General features: G+C 35.0%; 1 protein-coding gene across 1 annotated transcript in view; it reads left to right on the top strand.

Annotated features, from left to right (window-relative positions):
- LOC108358255 (putative neural-cadherin 2) overlaps positions 1 to 21827 on the top strand; it is a 358474-nt gene that overhangs the window by 249241 nt on the left and 87406 nt on the right. The window contains exon 9 of the mRNA XM_017609477.1: positions 8787 to 8957. Within this exon, the coding sequence (XP_017464966.1) occupies positions 8787 to 8957 (171 nt within the window). The remainder of the gene's footprint in view (positions 1 to 8786; positions 8958 to 21827) is intronic.

Here is a 21827-nt window from a genome sequence, read left to right as displayed (position 1 = left end):
CACGCTTTTATAAATGGACTAAAATTAGAAAATAATATTTCTCAGTCCCATGGAACTTGTTTTGATAACTTTTGATTTTGAAATTTTAGCAAAAGTCTTTATAAACAATTTATGAGATTGAAAATGAAAAGCGTGGGGCGCATGTAATAGGCCTGATTTGAAATTGAAGAGTAATATATGTATGTATGGTATATGTATGTAGGTATATTAATAACGACCGCTTAAAATCGATCTCAAATTTTTACTTTCGCTGTAGAAATTTTAGGTCTATGTTATGTATGTAGTTTGAATATTGTCAATTAAATCTAATGCTTTGTATTACATGCGCTCCACGTTTTTCGTTTTCAATCTCATAAATTGTTTATAACGACTTTTGCTAAAACTTCAAAATCAAAAGTTATCAAAACAAATTCTATGGTAATGAGATATATTATTTTACAACGCTTTTATCAACTTGCAATGTTGTATGTCCAGACCGCTTTGAATGTTGTATGCCTAGACCACCATTTATACTAGCTGCATTTTTTTGTAAGCGAGCGACAAAAGAACGCTCAACTCAGGTAAAACTTCCTTTTACCTACTTAAGCAACCCTGTTGGTAGCTGGCAAGAAAATGTGATTAGTTTAACGGGATTTAGATACAAAAACCAATTTAAATGAGTAATTATGCGAGGTATTTGCGTCTTTTAAAATATAAGTCACGTATAAAAGGAAGCAAAAATTTCCCTCTCCACTTTCCCATGAACAATTCACAATAGAGCAGTTTTTTCACTTACCAACACTAGCCTTCAGGTCGCGTATTTTTTAACCGACCTGGCTGAGCTCGGATAAATAGCCGAGTTTGTGTTGTTGCTTTGCGTTTATTTCGTCATTTAAGCGAGTGTTCTTTTGTAGCTCGGTTGCAAAAGAGTGCACCTACTATAACTGTAGCAAAGCTATTTATGGAAAATTCTAGTTGCTAGCTTCACTTTTAATGAAAAATCATATTTTGATATAGGAGGCTAGATTAATTAAAATTGCATCGTTTCGAAAAGGGTAAAGGTCCTTGTTTTACGTTTTCTAGTTTATATTCAATGAAAATAAAATTTGCTAAGGCCAAAAAAGCTCAGAAAATTCGATAAGGCCAAAAAAAGTTCAAAATCTTTTAATAAATATCGAATCCTTCCGATTCGTATGGAGTTTTGCTCTGCTTTAAACAGGCAAAATGTTGTATTCAAAGTTTTGCGAAATACTTGAAGGAAATGGCTATACGAAGTTTTTTCCTCTCCTGTACAATTTTTAAATTGTGACTTAGCAACTTTGCACTCTACGCTAGCGATATTTATTAAATCAGACAAATTTTAAAGTAAAACATTTTTTTAATTGTATTTAAAAACCATGTGATTGAGGAACGTATACATCACAAATAATAATGTAAATACCAGGTGCTTTTGAAAGTGACGATTAATAAAAAAAAACATAAAACAAAAATATACAAAAACTATTTCTCTAAACATGTCTATTCTACTCTATAAAGAAATGGCGAATGGAGATTTTTTGCCATTTTTTTCGCAATTTACTAGAAATTTTGAGGGTGTACGTGTCAAACGGATCTGAGAATCGGATTCAGCGGGTCGAAATACATGTTGGTAATTGGGTCTGTTTAAAAACACACACCCCTTACTTTGCCGGTGTTGTTATTAGCTGAACTGTCAAAAGGTAGACATAATCCAATTGAAGATAATGACCCCTATCTCCTCCATTACAAAATATTTGAACTTCTTTACCCGCACGTCGTCCCGGGATTCCGGGATCCCGGGATTGGCATCCCTAATATGTATGTATGTGGGCATATGAATAACGACCGCTTAAAATCGATCTCAAATTTGAACTTTCGCTGTAGAATGTTATGTAGTTTGCCTATTGTCAATGAAATCGAATGCTTTGTACTGCATGCGCTCCACGTTTTTCGTTTTCAATGTCATTAATTGTTTATAATGACTTTTGCTAAAATTTCAAAATCAAAAGTTATCGAAACAAATTCTGTGGGACTGAGAAATATTATTTTCTACTTTTTAGTCCATTTATAAAATCGTTGTATATTAAAATGTTTTTATTTTTTTTTATTTTACTTATTCCTTATTCAACCTACTGCTATCAGGTGCAGCTGATTTGCCGCTATTTAAACTTGACAGACTGCTGTCTGATGAGGACTTCTACCGCTTAGACTTTGGTGCTTTTTCCATTTTTCCTAATAAAATAATCGTGAAATGTTAATAAGCCACAATAACATTGAAAAAAAAGAAAAAAAACAAAAATCAACCGTAAGTCCCAGCTACTTTGAACTTGCATTTTATTATACTTAAATTAAAGGGCTAAAAAACTGCATACTCAAAATCTTTCTTACAGGTGAAGCTAATATGGATAAGGTTCATTTCCAAAGAAAGTGTTATTGTTTGTCCCCCCTCTTTAAACTAGTTTATGGTGGTAAAATCGGAAAATCAAATATGATCTAAATAAGGAACCACCAATAAAACTGTTTTTTATTATTTTAAGCCATTTTGTCTTCTTTTGCGAACGGTATTTTTTGATATATTATACCTATTCCATATAAAAATATTGGTCCCCGCCCAGGGTATTCGCTAATCAACACACTGAAAATAGAATTTCGTAAAAACGATACTAAAAAACTTTCGTAGACTTGGTTTTTCTACAACGTATGAAACTTTCGTTCATAATACGAACACATTTTTCACAACGAAAGAAGATTTTACGAACCATTCGTAAATATTATGAAAGGAGTTTCGGAAGGCATTTTTATACCCGCGCGCACTTGTGCATAAGGGTATATTAACTTTGTTCGCATTAGGGTTGTTTTTAACAGCCAAAACGAATCGAGATAGATATGGACAAATGTATACATAAATGATCAGAATGGAATGAGAAGTCGATTAAGTCATGTCTGTCTGTCCGTCCGTAGGCCCGTGTACACGATAACTCGACCAAATTTGATATGTAGGTTGCCCTTTATCCAAGGTAGGTTGATATTGAAAATGGGCGAAATCGAAATGTAACCACGCCCACTTCCCATATAACGGACTTTCGAAAAATGCAAAAACTGCGATATTTCAGTAAATATTACACACAAATTCTTGAAAGTTAGTACGTGGAGTAGAATTATAGTAAAAAATAATATTATTATGAAAGTTTTGGAAAATGGGCGTGACCCCGCCCACCTATGATGAAATGCCGTATCTCAGTAGCCGCTTCACCAATCCGTACCAAACTCGGATCGAGACTTGGGTAGGGTTTAGCTAAGAAACCTGTTGAAAATCTTTGAAATCGGACAATAACCACACCCACCTGCTATATAACGGTAATTTACAGAAACATGAAAACTGCGATAAATCAGTAACTACTGGAGCTAGTTCACTTAAAATCGATGATTACAATAACCAGTTATCAAAAATTCGAATATTAAAAATTTCTGGATAATGGGCGTGGCGTCTCCCACTTATGACCACAAATGTGTATCTCGGTAACCGATTTATCAACTTCTACCAAACTCGGTGCGCTTAATAACCTTGGTACGGAAAAGCAATTTGTTGAAAATTATTCAAATCGGACTAAAATTAAACCCACTTCCCTTATAACGGTAAATTTCAGAAATACGAAAACTCCGATATTTTAATAACTGAGGACGCTAATTTACTTCAAGTTAATAGTTAAAACAATCTCCTTACAGTAAATAACTGCTATAGACTTTAAGGAATTGGGCGTAGTACCGCCCACTTTATAACTACATAGGTGTACCTCGGTAACCACTTAATCGATTTGTACCTAACTAGGTTCAATTATATCATTAAGTCTACCTCTGCATATTATCGAAAACGTTTGAAATCGGTTAAACACGCCCACGTATCATGCAAAGGTAGTTCAGAGAAAGTTGAAACGACGATATTTGATACCTGCGACGGGTATATAAAGTTCGGTTTTCGCCCGAACTTATACTTCTTTACTTGTTTCAGTACAATTTATGAAAACTTTCGTTCATTTGTAAACACATGCGTAAATTACCGAACAAATCTCTGTACTAATAATTTTGTATATTGTACGAAGGCATTCTTGTTATTTACATACATGTGTTTTTAAAATATACGAAATCTACAATTCTGTGTTCATAGCTAGTACTAATGCAGAAACATTTTTTTAAATTCGTACAATATACGAATATTAGCGTGCAATATACTAAATTGCCGGCAGTTTAAGATTTCATCATATTTCTATATACCGCGTGTCATTGCGAAGTTATAATATAAATTTAAACGTTTTATAAAGGAATTTGCTGGATAAAAAATACATTAAAAAATAAATATGTATTAATTTGTGATTTAATTTTTATAACCATTCGTGGAGCTATCGATTAATCGTAAACATTGCTACCTGCGATTGCTAGCTGGCAAAGGTGAATGGGTGAATTTTAAATTTGTTTTTTGCTTTTGTTTTATTGCTTTTTATTGTTTTTGTCTCATTGTTGCATATAGAGCGCTGAGACATGATCTCCATGCAATGGGTTATCAGAAAAAAATCAAACACTGGTGCGCGTGCGCTGCAATACGTATGAACAGCAATCGAGACACCGAGAATAAATAATCCACAATAAATATTTGATGTTTGACCGCAATACAAATCGCCTGATGGTTTTCGGTTGGTAAGACTAAAGCTCGTTCTTATTTATTTTCTTTCATTAAAATAAATTCTTTTTTTTTAGATTGAGTCTGATTTCGTCTTCTTATTCGGAACCAGATATGAGATCATTGATAACCTCATTGCTTCTTGCAATTTACTTTTGGATAATAATGTTTGTTTTTTTGATGTTGGTCGGAAACTGGAGTCCAGTTACTGGACTCGAAACCAGGCCATGCGGATTGGTAGCGTGCACTGCTGACCACTACACCGCAGCGGCCTCCAATCGGAATACAAGTTAAAAATTATGAATGTTTATTTAATTTAAACTGTATGAGTTGTACTCCAGTGTAAAAGAGAACAGTGTTTTTATTTTGTAACACAAATTCACCATAAAACTATGGGCGGATAAATAGCGCATTTATCCTCCTATACCCGTAGCTGTCCTATACAAGTTTTTGGATATTTTAAACAAGTTTGAAAATATTTAATTTTTAACCGACTTCCGAAAAAGGAGGACGTTATCAGTTCATCGGAATATTGTTTTTATTTTTTTTTTATGTATAACTTTCGACCACGTCAACCGATTTCGATAATTCTTTTTACATCGGAAAGGTTGTGTCTCAGAAGTGGTCCATACTAATCTGGTTTAGATCCGATCATTGGATCATGAAAAAATTAACGTTTTGCGTTTTGCTTAAAAATTTTCTTGTAATTAACAATTTTTATTGAGCTTGTGGCCGTTTTTAGTAAATGACTTATTGTGGAAAAGCAACAATAATTTGAAAAAAAAGGTAGAAGTGATAGCTATTTCGGAAATCACCACATTTCCTCATCAGACTGCTTTCAGTAGGATTCGAACCGATAGAAGTCTGACGAGGAAATGTGGTGATTTCCGAAATAGCTATCACTTCTACTACTTTTTCAAATTACTGTTGCTTTTCCACAATAAGTTTTTCATTAAAAACGGCTTCAATCTCAATAAAAATTGTTGAATATAATTGTCATAAGGCCATAAAATAACAAAAAAAAATCTGGTTTATCTACAGATTTATAGTATGCGCATACTCACAGACTATAAAAGTCATAGCTCATATGGTAGCACAACACTTTCATTATATTTTTGTCATTCATGCTTTGCAAAACATTTTGTTAAACAAAAACGCTTAAATTTACGATACAATAGAATAAAATTGTTGTGTTATAACTCGTACTATGGGTTTTACAGTGTGGTGAATGAAAGCAACAACCGCAGGTTTTACGAAAATAATTTCGTTAAATAAACGAATTACTTGTGTGCATTTTACAAAAATTTCGTAAAAAAAAAACAAAGAAATAATACGAAATTCTTTAGTAAATAGTACGAACGCATTCGTATGGTATACTAAAGATCTAAAGTCTCATATTTTCGTAGTATGTACGAAAAGGGTTTTGTACAATTAACGAAAACTTTCGTGGCTCAAAATGACGAAAAATTTCGTAAGATGTACGCAAGCTTTCGTTATATATACGCAGATTTTATTTTCTGTGCATGAAAAAAAAAAATTACCAAGGAAACAATTAAAAAGACGTAACGGTTTGTGAATGACTACCTTAACTCCTATTATTTTATTTTATAATAATAATAAGCGTGGCTTTCTATTATTATCCCTCCGAATTTTTCCATAATGCCACTTTTTAAATTTTGCCGTGATATTAACATTAGTTGTTTTGCTTGCCTAATTGCATTACAGTTAAGAGGCGCAAGAATTTATTGGTAGAACAATCATTGCATCATGGTAAGTACGGCTAAGTATTTTCCGAATGTCACCCAGTGTTTTGTGCAAAGACACTAAAAATAAAATAATTAGCAATGCCTGTTTATTGCATTAACATTTTCAGTGATTTCCTTGTTTGTATATTTTCGTGAAATAGATATCTTAGAAAAAGAACCAAAAAATTGAAATATTTCCAGAATGTCACTTTTAGGTGAAAATGGATTTTTTGCTTAAATAACTTATTTCTCCAGGAGTGTTCAAAAGGCATATATGAGAAATTGTTGGCGAAGAAAGATTTAAAAAAAAGCCTGCCTTCCAAGAAAAACCTCACGTTATCGTCATGGAGAAGGTGGAAAAACTTCGACATTAGATTATCGGATAAGTTAGATAAGTTATAAGATAAGTTTGAAAATGATATGCAAATATTTAAAAAGTTCCTCTCAATTTTTAAACCCTTTTCACATTCTGTGTACTCTGGTAACCGGTAAATTCTTTTACCATTTCATAAGCTGGTGCGATGACAAGAACTGGTAACATTTTTTGGTAACACAATTTTCCTATTACAAAATATTCTGTAACGTGCAGAATAGACCTGTTAATGTCAAAAAACCGTACAACTCTTATCGGCTAGTATACTTTTTTGTAACAGTTTCTAAACTTATTTATTACTTTAGCTTCTTCTTATTTGGCGCTGTAACCGCGTAAGCAATTTTGGCCGAGTTCAACAAAGCACGCCAGTCGCTTCTTTTCTGTGCCAACTGGCGCCAATTGGAAATGCCAAGTGAAGCCAAGTCCTTCTCCACCTGGTCTTTCCATCTCAGTGGGGGCCTTCGTCTTCCTCTGCTACCACCAGAGTGCTGACAGTTGTATTACCATGCGTTTATACAAAACAAGACAATTGATAATATGTGTTATTATACCCGAGCGCACTTGTGCACAAGGGTATTATAACTTTGTTCACATAACGGTTGTTTGTAACAGGCAAAACGAATCGAGATAGATATAGACAAATGTATACATAAATGATCAGAATGAAAAGAGAAATCGATTAAGCGGTGACTGTCTGTCTGTCCGTCCGTCCGTCCGTCCGTCCGTCCGTCCGTCTGTGCACACGATAACTCGAGTAAAAATTGAGATATCTTAACGAAACTTGGTACGTGAACTTCTTTTGGGCGTAGGACGGATGGTATTGAAAATGGGCGAAATCGGACAATAACCACGCCTACCTCCCATATAACGGTAATTTTCAGAAATACGAAAACTGCGATATTTTAGTAACTACTGAAGATAATTCACTCAAAATTGATATTTGCAATGAGTTTTAGACGAAAAATAAGAATATTACAAAATTTTGGAAAATGGGCGTAGCCACGCCCACTTATGGTTACATGTGTATATCTTGGTAACCGCTGCACCAATTTCTTCCAAACTTGGCACAGTTGTTAACCTTGGTATAACATACGAAATGGTCGAAAATTTTTAAAATCCAACAATAACCACGCCCACATCCCATATAACGGTAATTTAGAGAAATATGAAATCTTCGATAAATCAGTAATTATTGAAGCTAATTTATTCAAAATTGATGCTTGCAACAACTCTTTACCAAGAAATACGTTTATGATAAAATTTTGAAAAATGGGCGCGGCACCGCCTACTTGTGATCACATATATGTATCTCGGTAACCGTTCTACCAATTTGTACCAAACTCAGTGTGGTTATTGTGCTTGCCACATAGAAGCAAAACGTTGAAAATTATTGAAATCGAACGACCGCTTTTCATATAACAGTGAATTTCAGAAATGCTTGAAACTTCAATATTTCGAAATTTAAGGACGCTAATTTACTCAAAATGGATACACCCGGTTTACCATGTAGCGGTAGCTTTCGGAAAGGTGAAAAACATATATTTAATACTTGCGCCGGGTATTTAATGTTCGGCTCAGCCCGAACTTAGACTTTCTTACTTGTTTTTCACATTGTTTGAGTAAAGTCTTCGAAAATTTGCAGGCAATGAGAGAAATGTGAATTTATAAGTAAAAAAGTGTGAATGTATTGCTATTGCATCTGCTTTGTGACTTGTGTGTAAGCCCCAAGTACGCAATCATAAATAACAGCCCTATCTACCAACTCTTTTTTCCACTTTTGGCTGCACTTTTGTGTGTTGGAAGAATTTTTATTTATTAGGAGAACGTGGGTGTTAGTACCGAGTAGAGTGAATTTTTCTACTAAATCTATGGTAAAAAGGTGGTTGCACCAAAGTTCAACTCTCTAGATCTCACAATCGAATATATCATATATGTATGTACGTTCTGACTTACTTATTATTACATTTTACTATTAATTTTTATGCGGCTTTACTAGACTGGATGGTAAGCATTTGCCACTGCCACCTTCAATGAACGGCACGCAATGGGGTCAGGCGACGATGGCGCGAAATCTGGAGCGTAATTGCCCATCAAATAGACCATGTTCGAACGTAATCTGTCCGGACCCATTTGATTGTGTCGACCTGTGGAACGAGTACGAATGCACGTAAGTATTAAAAAGTCGCTTAGAATGTAAGTTTTTTCATGAGCATTTCTTTCAACCGCCTATTGTTTATCATTTATATGTATTTATGCTGGGATTCAGTAATCAGTCTCTAGTCACAAATAGACACTCTTCGTGGTGAAAATCGATTTTGAGACTATTTGGTATTCAGTAAGCTGTCTCACGTCACTATTATAAAGAAGTCATTATTTTGTCAGCTGGTTTTAAGCAGGTCACAAAACGAAAAATATGGAACAAGAAATATTTGCTTTCTTTTTAATTTAAAAAAAGCACGAAAATGAAGCCAGATAATACTTTTTAACAACAATTTTGGGTTATTGTGTCCAAATGGGTGACCAGATCTAAATAATTTTTACATACGCGTGTAGTCAAGGCTCCAGACTTTATTTATCTAATCTTGTCAATCACTAAATCATTAATAAATTCGGTTTGAAATATGCACTTTTTTTGAATTTTGGAGTGAGTTCAGCTCAAAAATGCTGTGGATCTAGCCGGAGTTGGTCTGATGAGGGTTATTTTTTCTAAGCGCTGTCAACGCGGAAAAGTGTTCTGCGCAATAATACCGTGGATGGCATAGCCCGAGCTTACATTTTTTATGTCAAAATTCAAGTTTACCCCATTTTCAAATGGTTTCTCTGGGCCTGAGGAAGGGTTCGAAAAGTCAAGTTTAAATGTGCTCTTTCTATTGGGTGGAGTATAAAGAGTTACGCCCCCTCCCCTTCCGCCCACTAACCAAAAGCAGTGGGCAAATAACTAAACATTGCCTACAATTTTTTTATGATCTAGGAATGCCCGCAGGCAAGCTTGTGGGATAATGAAGATCCATTTTTGCTGGAGGAACAAACGTTTAGGGGGTTTTCAGATTTCCAAAGTCGTGTTGCTGGGACCTTCTTCAGTAATTAAAACCTCACGACAAATACACTCAGAAATCTAGAATTCCGTTTGAGCTTCGAGTAAGGTTAATGGTTGTAAAAAAGTGATGCACTTTACTAAGTACTGTTTTCATTTTAGTTTATTTCAGTATCTACTATTATATCTGTCGAATGGCTCGTACCAAAGCTGCATTGGAAATAGCGCCGTTCAGAAAAAAATTCAAGTATCAACCTTCAATAAAACTTCTAATTCTTAAATTAAAATGGTAGTTTTAATTTTTTATTGAGATCGTTGACAGTTTTATTTATTATTATTTTTTGGTTTTTATATAAAACTAGCAGACCCGGCGAACTTCGCCCCGCCCAAAATTAATTTTTTTATTAAAACATTCGACCAACCCAACCTTTTCGCCAGCAATTCACGTTCACGTTTGGTTTTATGATCTACAGAAGGCATATCCTCCATTGCCGTCTTAAATAACCTGACGAAAGCGTTATACCCGCAAGAAGTCCTTGCGGCTCGATAGTGAATCGTCCTTGAATCTGTATAGTNATTATGGTTGATTTAACGGGAGTAATTTGAATTTGATTCCTGGTGCCTCCGAATCGATGATTTTTAGCAATAACTCGGCTCCAGCGCCACTAAACATTATCATTAAAATCGTTTCGGTCGTTAAGGAGAAGTTAAGCCACCAGAATAAGGCTTTTTTTTACATACATTCGCTCGGAAAAAATGCACAACATCATCAGCGAAAAAAATTCTCAAAAATCAACTTAAAGTTATAGTCATTTAGAACTTNCGCAAGAAGTCCTTGCGGCTCGATAGTGAATCGTCCTTGAATCTGTATAGTATAGTTGGTGGCAAAATCTAAACTGGTGAGTATAATAGGTCCACATTCTGTTTAGTCACCGTAAAGAAAGGACCGCAATGGTTTTGATGGTTGATTTATTCTTCTTCTTTTTTGGCGCTGTAACCGCCTAAGCGATTTTGGCCGAGTTCAGCAAAGCACGCCAGTCGTTTCTCCTCTGTGCCAACTGACGCCAATTGGAAACGCCAAGTGAAGCCAAGTCCTTCTCCACCTGATCTTTCCATCGCAGTGGGGGCCTCCCTCTTCCTCTGCTACCACCAGCGGGTTCCGAGTTGAATACTTTCAGAGCTGGAGCGTCGGTGTCCATTCGAACGACATGACCAAGCCAGCGGAGCCGCTGTATTTTAATTCGCTGCACTATGTCCATATCGTTGTAAAGCTCATACAGCTCATCGTTCCATCGTCTGCGGTACTCGCCGTCGCCAACGCGTAAAGGCCCGTAAATCTTCCGCAAAATCTTTCTCTCAAACACCCCAAGAGCCGCCTCATCGGATGTTGTCATTGTCCATGCTTCTGCGCCATATACCAGCACGGGCATGATGAGTGACTTATAGAGCGTGGTTTTCGTACGTCGAGAGAGGACTTTACTCCTGAATTGCCTACTCAGTCCAAAGTAGCACTTGTTGGCAAGAGTGATTCTGCGTTGGATTTCAATGCTGACATTATTATTATTATGGTTGATTTAACGGGAGTAATTTGAATTTGATTCCTGGTGCCTCCGAATCGATGATTTTTAGCAATAACTCGGCTCCAGCGCCACTAAACATTATCATTAAAATCGTTTCGGTCGTTAAGGAGAAGTTAAGCCACCAGAATAAGGCTTTTTTTTACATACATTCGCTCGGAAAAAATGCACAACATCATCAGCGAAAAAAATTCTCAAAAATCAACTTAAAGTTATAGTCATTTAGAACTTGCACTTTATGACACTAAAATTGAGTGAACTATATTTCTATAAAAAATTAACAAAAAAATTTATTATGAAAAAGAACAAAAAACACTGTATTCTGGATGTATATATTTACAGCAGAGCTGTGTAATGATTGAATCAATTGAGTGTGCATTCTCATTTTATTCGTATAAAAAATGTGATTGTTTGATTTTAAAAATTTAACAACCAATCTTGAGATTGGTTACCAATTGTAAAATATGTAGTGTGTTATGGAATGGTTGATACCCATTCACATAGAGTGTGTGAATGCAAAAAAAACTCAATCATGTATGATCTGTCATTATCATTCTTAGTACTACCAGCGATTAACGAGTAAAAAAATTTAATCATTAATCGTACAGTTGATTACGACTAATTAATTTTAATCGTCAAACGCGATTAACATTTTAATCGTTAATAAGATTAAAATTTTGCCAACATTGTGTGAAATCATATTCATATTCACGGAGAAAAATGGACGTTTTTGGAAAAGAGGCGTAGCACCTCCCATACTGATTGAAAGTTTCATATTGCATATCTCTTCAAATGTTTGGGGTAAAGTACTTAAGCTTGGTATAGAAATACATATGTATGTATGTATCTGGAACTAATACCATACTCATGGAGAAAAATGTGAGTTATTGGAAAAGGTGGTGTGTGGTTTTTCTATGCTGCATATCTCTGGAGCTGGTTATTGCAGAGGACTGGAACTTGGCACCGAGATGTGTATGTATTCAAAATTAATTCCATACTCATGGAGAAAAATTTGCGTTATTCGAAAAGGCGACATGGTACCTCCCGTACAAATTTACTGTTTTATACTGCATATCTGCATAGGTGTTCATGGTAGAGTACTGAGACTTGGTACTGGGGTATGTAAAATCAATTCTACATTCATGGAAGAAGATTAGGGTTATAGAAAAAGGGGCGTAACACTTCCTGTACAAATTGACTTCTTCTTGCCACATATCCCTGGAAGTATTTGTGGAAGGATATTGGAACTTGGTATGGAGTTGTGTATACAAAATGTATCAATTGCTCATGGAAAAGTGTGAGTTATTAAAAAAGGAGGCATGTCGCCTCCCATACATACTAAACATTTCTTAATAAATATCTGTGGATGGATAGAAAATCTCTGGAAGTATTTTAAATTTGTTACGGAGATTTATTTTATAAGTGCCGTACTGACAGAAAAAATTTCATTTAATGGAGAAGTGAGAGTCGGGTTCGGCCTTATAATCTAAAGCTCTCATGATGTACAAATACCTCTTGAGGCGTTTGCTACAGTAATGAGGAGTGGTATTTTATCAAGGCGAGGTTACTAAATTTCAGTTGGAAATATTAGAACCCGCCGTGGCACGTCCAAGAAAGTTACACGTTCACGCGTCGTATCCCTGAAATCATTTTAAGGTAAACTTAGAGGGATTGATATCTTTCGTATGCCTAGCGCGCAGACGAGATTTTATAATTTCATAGTTTTAAACGGCCTAAATACCTTAGCCCGCTTAAAAAATAACGAGCTATAACGAAATGGGCACAGAAATAAGATATAACATCATTAAATTATTTTTAATATTTGTATAAAAACGTGGGGTGAAACCCGCGGGTATTAGCTAGTATTGGTATATTTTATATAAACAAAAGTGGTAGAAGTTGATCGATTTTTTAAAAATGAACAATGTTAGATAGTTTTTACTCATCTAAGATAAATCAAGGTGAATTCATATAAGGGGGTCTTATCGGAGCAGCTGTTGTTCTTTATGTCAAAATGATGTAATTGTTGCAATTCTTATTGTAATTATGCGCAGTTGGTGTAATTTTTGTTTCTGTGCTCCTGCTATAACGCTGGGATAGTTGTATTTTTTAATAAAAGAACAAAAATTATATTTCACACCAATAAAACTTTCAACAAAAAACTTATAGATAATATTGGGCCCGAATCACGGCATCCGTGAGCTAATGTAACTCGATTTGATTTGAATGAAATAAAATGACAGCTATTTTCTCCCAAATATATTTTAAATTGAAAAAGCGAGCTCGCTATCAAATTCCGTAATCTCATTGAGATTATCTTAAAAAGAATTTTGCTTCGAGTTGGATTCCATCACGGATGCCGTAACTAATTTAAAAACAATTATCATTACTACAAAATTTTTTGTTTAAAATTAGATTCAAGTTTGCAAACCATTTGTTTGGCAGTCTATCACAAAAAACGTATCGCAAACGAAAAATATTTAGATAATCAGCTGATAGAGATGTAATTTAACTTTTAAATTGGTTTTGGTCAGAGTTAACTTTTCATTTTATTTTAGGTGTGTTCGATGACCAAATATGCATACACTTCAATCATTTAACCCCCCTCAAATTCTAATTTTTGTGGCATCTTTTTTTAGGCGCAGTAGAAATCACAATAGTGAGGCGCTGAGTTTTGTGACATTGTTAGAATAGGGGGTAAATCTCTTTGCTTTCTTTCCGGAAAATATTGGTAGATTTTTAGCCTTTGTTGGTAAACATGGTGGAAAATAAATTACAGCTAAAAAGTTGGTAACTCTACCAATATATCGGTAAAGTCGGTGCATTGCTGCTCACCAATCGCGATTCACCACATACCCTCTAGTTTACAGAACACATTACTTTAACCTGGGCATGTCATTGGAGGTAAGTGGGATATTAAAAAAGTGCTTTCCCACTGCATTACCTGTAATGCAGTTGGTAAACGAGAAAGTGATCGATACAAAAAGTAGGCGCTTACCACAAAAAAGAAACGTTTTTGCTGGGAGGTTAAATAAATTGGTTAGTACAGTATGTAAATTTTGTTGTTTGTGTGAAATATATTATTTTTATGAGTATTTTTCTTTTAGTCAAACCATGTTAAAATAAGAGTTATTTTGTCAGAAATCTCGACCTCGTTTTGCCTACAAACAACCGTTATGTGAACAAAGTTATAATACCCTTGTGCACAGGTGCGCTCGGGTATAAAAATTAGAATACACCAAACTTAAGGCCCGTCCACATAGAACTTTGGCGTTGCGTTGGCGTTGGCGTCGCTTCAACAGCTGACTATCTTATCTTATCTTATCTTATCTTACTAATATTATAAATGTGAAAGTTTGTATGTTTGGATGTTTGGGAAATCATCACGCGGAAACGACTGAACGGATTTGCCTGACATTTTGTACGCAGATAGCTTATGGGCCAGATTGGTTAATAGGCTATATGTTTTAAATAATTAAAATTTTAATTTATTTTATTTGCGGGAACGACTGAATGGAATTGCATGAAAATTTGCACACAGATAGCTTATGACCTAGATTGGAAAATAGGCTACTTTTCTTAAGAGATGCCACCTGTTAAAAAGTTTAATTAAATTAATACGCGAAAAAAAAACTAAATGGATTTGCATGAAATTTTGCAAGCAGATAGCCTATGACTACGGTGACCATCCGTCCTTTATTTTAAAGGACAGTCCTTTATTTTAACCACCTGTCCATTATAATTTTTTTCAAAATAACGCCTTTTGTCCTTTATTTCTTAAACTGTCCTTTAAATTGGCTCTGCATGTTTCAGAGGTAAATTTTTAAACGCAGAATATGAAAAATAAAAATTTCCCTTATAAAATATAATGAAAACTTTCGCCAGCTTCGTTCGCACCCCACTTAAGGGTTTTTTATTGAATCGGTAAACTTTGAACAATCTATAAAGCACAGGGAAAGTTGTGCCCAGGATCGTGTTGCACGCTGAGTTTCCATTTCCACTGAAATAGAACAATAAACCCCCTGCTGCACAGTGGTTCAAACCTGGCATTCATTCACTTCATTTTTCGCTTCATTTGATTATTTATTTTTTATGAAAGCTTACAATATTTGCAAAATACCAGTAAAACCTGATTTCTGAATTTTAATTTGATTATGTTAAATTTTTAGTGCAAAATGTAAAAAAGCAGCAGTTTGAAGAAAATATATTCTCCTGCTCCAGTTAATAAATATTACATAACAAGGGCTAGTTGAAAACAATTGTATGGTTCTCCCAAAACAAAAAAAATAAACGAAAAAATTTTGAAATGTTATAAAAAATGTTCACCAAAATAAATATTTTTTTTGGTTTTTAGTAAAAATTGGAGGAAAAATTAAGGCTCCAGTGGATTATGAACATTGAATTCCAATTTTGAACCACTGTGTGCTGGCTTCGTCGTACAGTATGAATTATGGTAAACGCATTTTGGTAGCAAAGAATGGCAAAGTCCTTGAAAAAGATTTGGCTGCATTTTTCGCTACAGCAGGGGAACTTATACAATTAAATAATATAATTAACTGGTAAATATTTGACTTAAATTACGATATGGGCAAAGTACTTTTATCATACAAGTTGTATGTACGTATTTCCAAATCATTTTGAAAAAAATGTCCTTTATTTTACGTTGGTTAATATGGTCACCGTACCTATGACCTACAGAGGAAAATACGCTAATTTCTTAGAAGAGTTGCCACCAGTTCAAAAAGTTTAATTAAATCAATACCCGGAAACGACAGAACGGATTTGCATGAAAGTTTGCACACAGATAGCTTATGACATAGATTAGAAAATAGCCTACTTTTTTAAGAATTGCCACCTGTTTGAAAATGAAATTTTGCTCACAGATGGTTATGACCTGGATTGAAAAATAGGCTACTTCCTCAACCGGTTTCCCGATCAGAACGAAATTTGGTACGCTTACTACGGATTTCGCAAAGATGGTTTTAGACTGAAAGTAAGTCCGATAACTCAAGGCCTCTCCCATGCAAATTGGAATTTTCATATTACATACATATCTCTGGAAGTATTTGTGGGAGAGAACTGGTACTTGGTATAGTGATATGTATGTGAAATCAATGTTGGCATTAATCGACTGATGTTTTAATCAATTAGTTAATTCGATTAAATTCAATCTGATTACAGTTAATCATGATTAATTTTAATCGTAACCGCGATTAAAAAAATTCATTTTTAATCATTAACTCTTAATTTGGTCAAGTAGGTGTGGTGATTAATTAACTTATGCTGGAGTTCTCCTGTGCACACAAAGCAAGTTAATCCGGTATGGCTAAGACGGGTCTCCTCATCAATCTAAACAATTTGGTGTGCATTTTCCTTTAGATCTATACCAACAAACGTTTTACAAACTAGGTTTGTAAAAGTTCCCAGTTTATGAATTACTACTTATACTTATACTTTCTTTATATTATGTACATTTTATAAGCTTAAAACACAAAATAGTTACTGTAACTGGTGTTTGGTTTCAAATTCGGACAAACTAGACAACTTAATCATATTTTATTTTTAATTAGATTAACAATTAATGATTAAAATTAATGAAATGTAATCGCAGCCAGCGATTAACGATTAAAAATATTTAATCATTAATTGTACAGCTGATTACGACTAATTAATTTTAATCGTCAAACGCGATTAACATTTTAATCGTTAATCAGATTAACATTTTGCCAACACTGTGTGAAATCATATTCATATTCACGGAGAAGAATGGACGTTTTTGGAAAAGAAGCTAGCACCTCCCATACTGACTGAAATTTTCATATTGCATATTTCTTCAAATGTTTGGGGTAAAGTACTCAAGCTTGGCATGGAAATACATATGTATGTATGTATGTGAAACTAATACCATACTCATGGAAAAAATGAGAGTTATTGGAAAAGGTGGTGTGGCAACTCCCATGCAAATGGTTTTTTCTAAGCTGCATTTCTCTGGAGGTGTTTATTGCAGAGGACTGCAACTTGACAGCGAGATGTGTACACAAAATTGATTCCGTACTCATGGAGAAAAATTTGCGTTATTCGAAAAGGGGACATGGTACCTCCCGTACAAATTTACTCTTTTATACTGCATATCTCTAGAGGTGTTTATGGTAGAGTACTGGGACTTGGTACTGGGGTATGTAAACTCAATTCTAAACTCATGGAAGAAGATTAGGGTTATATGAAAAAGGGGTGTGGCACTTCCTGTACAAATTGACTTTTTCTTGCCACATATCCCTGGAAGTGTTTGCGGAAGAATACTGGAACTTGGTATGGAGTTGTGTATACAAAATGTATCAATTGCTCATGGAAAAAATGTGAGTTATTAAAAAAGGAGGCATATCGCCCCCCATACATACTAAAAACTTAATAAATATCTTTGGAAGGATAGAAAATCTCTGGAAGTATTTTAACCCAAATTTACCCCGTGTTGCCATATGGCAGCGCAAAATACATCGTGTTTAAGAGGGTGTAAAACAAAAACCGCTTACTTAAAAATGCTTATATGAACGTTATCTAATTCCTAAAATGTGTATATTTCAAACGCTTACGCTTCCGTCAGATCCTTGCTGTCTATCGAGTGTAATGCAAGTGTGTTCTTTAAACAAAATTAGAAGTGGCAGAAAACCATCAAAATGTCATATATAAAGAAGTAAGCATGAATTTATAGAAAGGGTTTTTTTTATTTACAAAACATGACAGTGATAAAATATTAGTTAAAACATTAGTGACTATTGGTAATAAGTAACAATAAAAAACAATCGTGCATGCTATATAACTTAAGAGTTTTTTAAGTCCGTTGCCATATGGCAACACGGGGCGTAATGTGAACTGTTCCTCTTTTTACCAAATTTTGATATGTTCGCTAGCCCAAATTGACCCCGCGTTGCCATATGGCAACGCAAAATACCATAATGTATGAGACGGTGTAAAATAAAAATCGGTTGTATGTGTTTTTGCAGTGTTTCAGGTGGTTAACTTATTCCATCCAGCCCTGAACTGCCTAATCATATTATCATATATTTCATTGTCCAAGTGTTGAAGTCGTATACAAGTGTAGTTTGTCAGTTCCAGGGAAAACTGGTGGCGTTTTTTGCATTCTCATCTGCTATTTCATTACCCTAGATTCCCTTGTGACCGGGCACCCAATAGATATGTAGGCTTTTGTAGCTTGTCAATGGCCTCCCGGCTGCGAAGGACATTTATGCATGAAATAATATATGAGGAAACTGCCTTAATTTCCGCCTGGAATAGGTTTAATTTTGAATTGGTTGTCGTTTCGGTGAAGGCTAGCTCTGCAGTTATCCTCATTGCGAAAACCTCTGCTTGAAATATGCTGCAATGGCCAGGTAGCCTTGCTGTCCGCCTGACGTTCAGTTCCCGGCATTAAATCCCGGCACCCACTCCCGTAACCATTTTAGAGCCGTCCGTGAAAATGTTTAGGGATCTATGGCTAGGTTTCATTCCCTTGCGCCATCCCTCCTCCTCCGTTGTGCAAAAAAATCCTTTCCACTTAAAACTAGGTGCCATGAAGTCTGTGCCGCTTATGCTTCCCGCAGCAATTAAGCGGTGCCAAAACGTTCTGAAATTGAATTTCCCTATGACCGTCAATCTACGTGCGGATTTCGCAGCACGGTTTTCCGCAAATCGGCCAAAGGACGGTAAACTAAGGGTTTTTTAAAGAGTAGCCGTCGAAGTGGACCTCAGCGCTCCCGAGATGCACAGTGCCGCTAGGCGCTNACTAAGTGTTTTTTAAAGAGTAGCTGGCGCAGTGAACCTCAGCGCTCCCGAGATGCACAGTGCCGCTAGGCGCTGAACCTTCTCCATTTGCCCGAGGCATAAGGACTTTTTTGCGGCATTCCAGTACACCAAAGCGCCATAGAGCAGTATTGGGCTGACTATTACCGTGTAGCACCAATGCATCAGAGCAGGTGAAAAACCCCAAGCCACTCCCAACATTCTTTTACATGCATAAAGGGCGTTACTGTCCTTCTGCTGGTGAAGCATGTAAAACTATAGGACGAGTAGCCTGTGCAAAATGTGATGTGGGCTTATGTTTGAAATGTTTTGCTAATTTTCATACTAAAAGTTAACTTCTTCATCCGCTTTGCACGTAGAATATGGATATATCTATACATATAATAAAATTGTAACAGGTCGATGTCTGTACATTATAGATATTAAAGAAAACTTAATGTGGGGGGTCTTTATTAGAGCACCAGAGGCCAAATCAACCATTTTTAGAATTTTTGTCTCTCTGTCTGTCTGGCTTTCTGTCTGTCTGTCTGTTTGTTCGCGCACCACTCGAAAACGAATGCATGGATTTGAATGCAGTTTCCACCGATGTATTGCAAGAGGTCTAACTTAAAATATAGGAAGAAAAAAAAATAGAGAGTTGCCACCTGTTTGAAAATTGGAGTTTAAGTAAATTGATAAGAAAAAATGAATATTGCAATATGGGCGTCAAAAGAAAGAGGCTGAAGAAGGCTTACAGCCAAACATATTTTTTTAGAGTTGCCAGTTGTTTGAAGATGTACATTTAATTTAATTTATAGGATAAATTGAATATTGCAATATGGGTATCAAACTGAAAGGGTTTAGGAAATTATATTGCCGAAAATATTTTTACGGAGGCTTGCCACGTGTTTGAAAAATTTTATTGTATTAAACTGATAAAATAAATGAAATCTATATCTACATCTATACATACATATAATAAAANCACTAGCACACTATTCTGCACTGCTACTTGAAAAACTTAAATTACGTCATCATATTCGAACGTTTTCCAGATACGAAAATGAATGAAAACTGTAGTCGTTTCTGTTCGTTTCTGGATACGAAAACCGCATTGCCTTTTGACCGATTTTGAATACGTGAATTAACGAAAATTGTAGTCNTTTTTTTGAATTTTTGAATCACTGTCTTTCTGTATATTTGTACGCGCATCAGTAGAACATGGAATTGAATGCAGTTTTCACCGATGTATCGGAGTATTGNACGAGAATTGTACGATATTGCACTGCACTCAGTAAAATTTACGTTTCTCTGCTTGCTTTCAATTTATTCATACGTAAGAGTTGTCCAAGTATGAGTTTACTCACTTCCCAAAGACATGATCGATCAGCTGTTGAAATTTAACGAAAAATTGCCTATCTTGAGAGAAAGATTTTAATTTTTACTGCTAATTTGCGTANGAATTAAATACTGCAAGATAGGCATCAAACTAAAGAGGCTAGGAAATTTTAGTGCTAAAGATATTTTTAGGGGATTTGCCAACTGATTGAAAAATTGTATTCATTAAAATTTTTAAAATAAATGAAATATTGCAATACGAATATTAAACTAAAGAGGATTAGGAAGCTTACTTTTGAAAATATTCTTGAAGCGGGTTTGAAAACTTTAAATCAGTTAAATTTATAATATAAACTAAGTGTTGCCATATGGGTATCAAACGAGAGTATTTGAGAATAATAAAATTGCAACAGGCCGATATCTGTACATAATAGATGTTAAAGAAAAATTAATAGGGGGTTTGTTAGATCAACAGAAGCCAAATATAAAATTTTGGTATGTTTGTCTGTATGTTTGTAAGCGTATCACGCAGAAGCTAATGTATGGAATTAAATGCAGTTTTCACCGATGTACATATTGCTAGAGCTCTATTTGAAAATATAGAATCCATTTTTTTTTTTGTTTTAGTTTATAGTCGATCATTATTCCTAGGTATTTGAACTTTTTCCATTGCGTCGTTGTTTTTATTTAGAGTTAGCAATGGACCGTTCTCAAAATTTCGCCTTGATATAACCACAAACTTAATTTTTTTTTTATTTCTGTGTGGAAGGTTTTTCGCTAAAAAAAATTAAAACTTTTCGTTGTTGCTGCCAAAAAATTAAGAAATCTGAGACGTCACGTTTTACAATTTCATACAGTTCTCTTTAGAATGTATTTCACTAAACTACTAAACGGCTGCATCGACTTGGTTCCAGCGTTGCCGTTTTGGTCAAATTGGACCAAAATTGGTAGCTTCATTTTCCTTTGGTAGTTTGATTGGTTTGATGAAGCTTTTGGTAGGCAAAAATGTTTTGGAAATGCAACCAAATTGAGCACTAATATTTGTTCGCTTCACAGCCAGCAAAAAAAAAAACCGGAAATGGATCCGTAAAGGAAAAAAAGTGGAGGAAAATATGTAGCAGAAACATATGTTTTGAAACGGATGCGTTTTTGTCTGTTTTTCTGAAAATTTTCTGGNTTCTGCACACTGCTCAAGAACACTGCTTGGTTCATATTTGGCATCACGTTGAAAATAAATATTCTGACCAAAAATTTACTCGGTATGTAGCTCGGGATATTTCTAAAGTTCTTATACAGACTAAAACGTAAAAAA

Source organism: Rhagoletis zephyria, unplaced genomic scaffold, assembly GCF_001687245.7.
Source record: "Rhagoletis zephyria isolate East Lansing unplaced genomic scaffold, Rhagoletis_zephyria_1.1 Rzeph_scaffold_00227, whole genome shotgun sequence".
Lineage (NCBI taxonomy): Eukaryota > Metazoa > Arthropoda > Insecta > Diptera > Tephritidae > Rhagoletis > Rhagoletis zephyria.
Note: the sequence above shows the minus strand (reverse complement) of the source record. Positions and strands in the feature narration are given on the sequence as shown.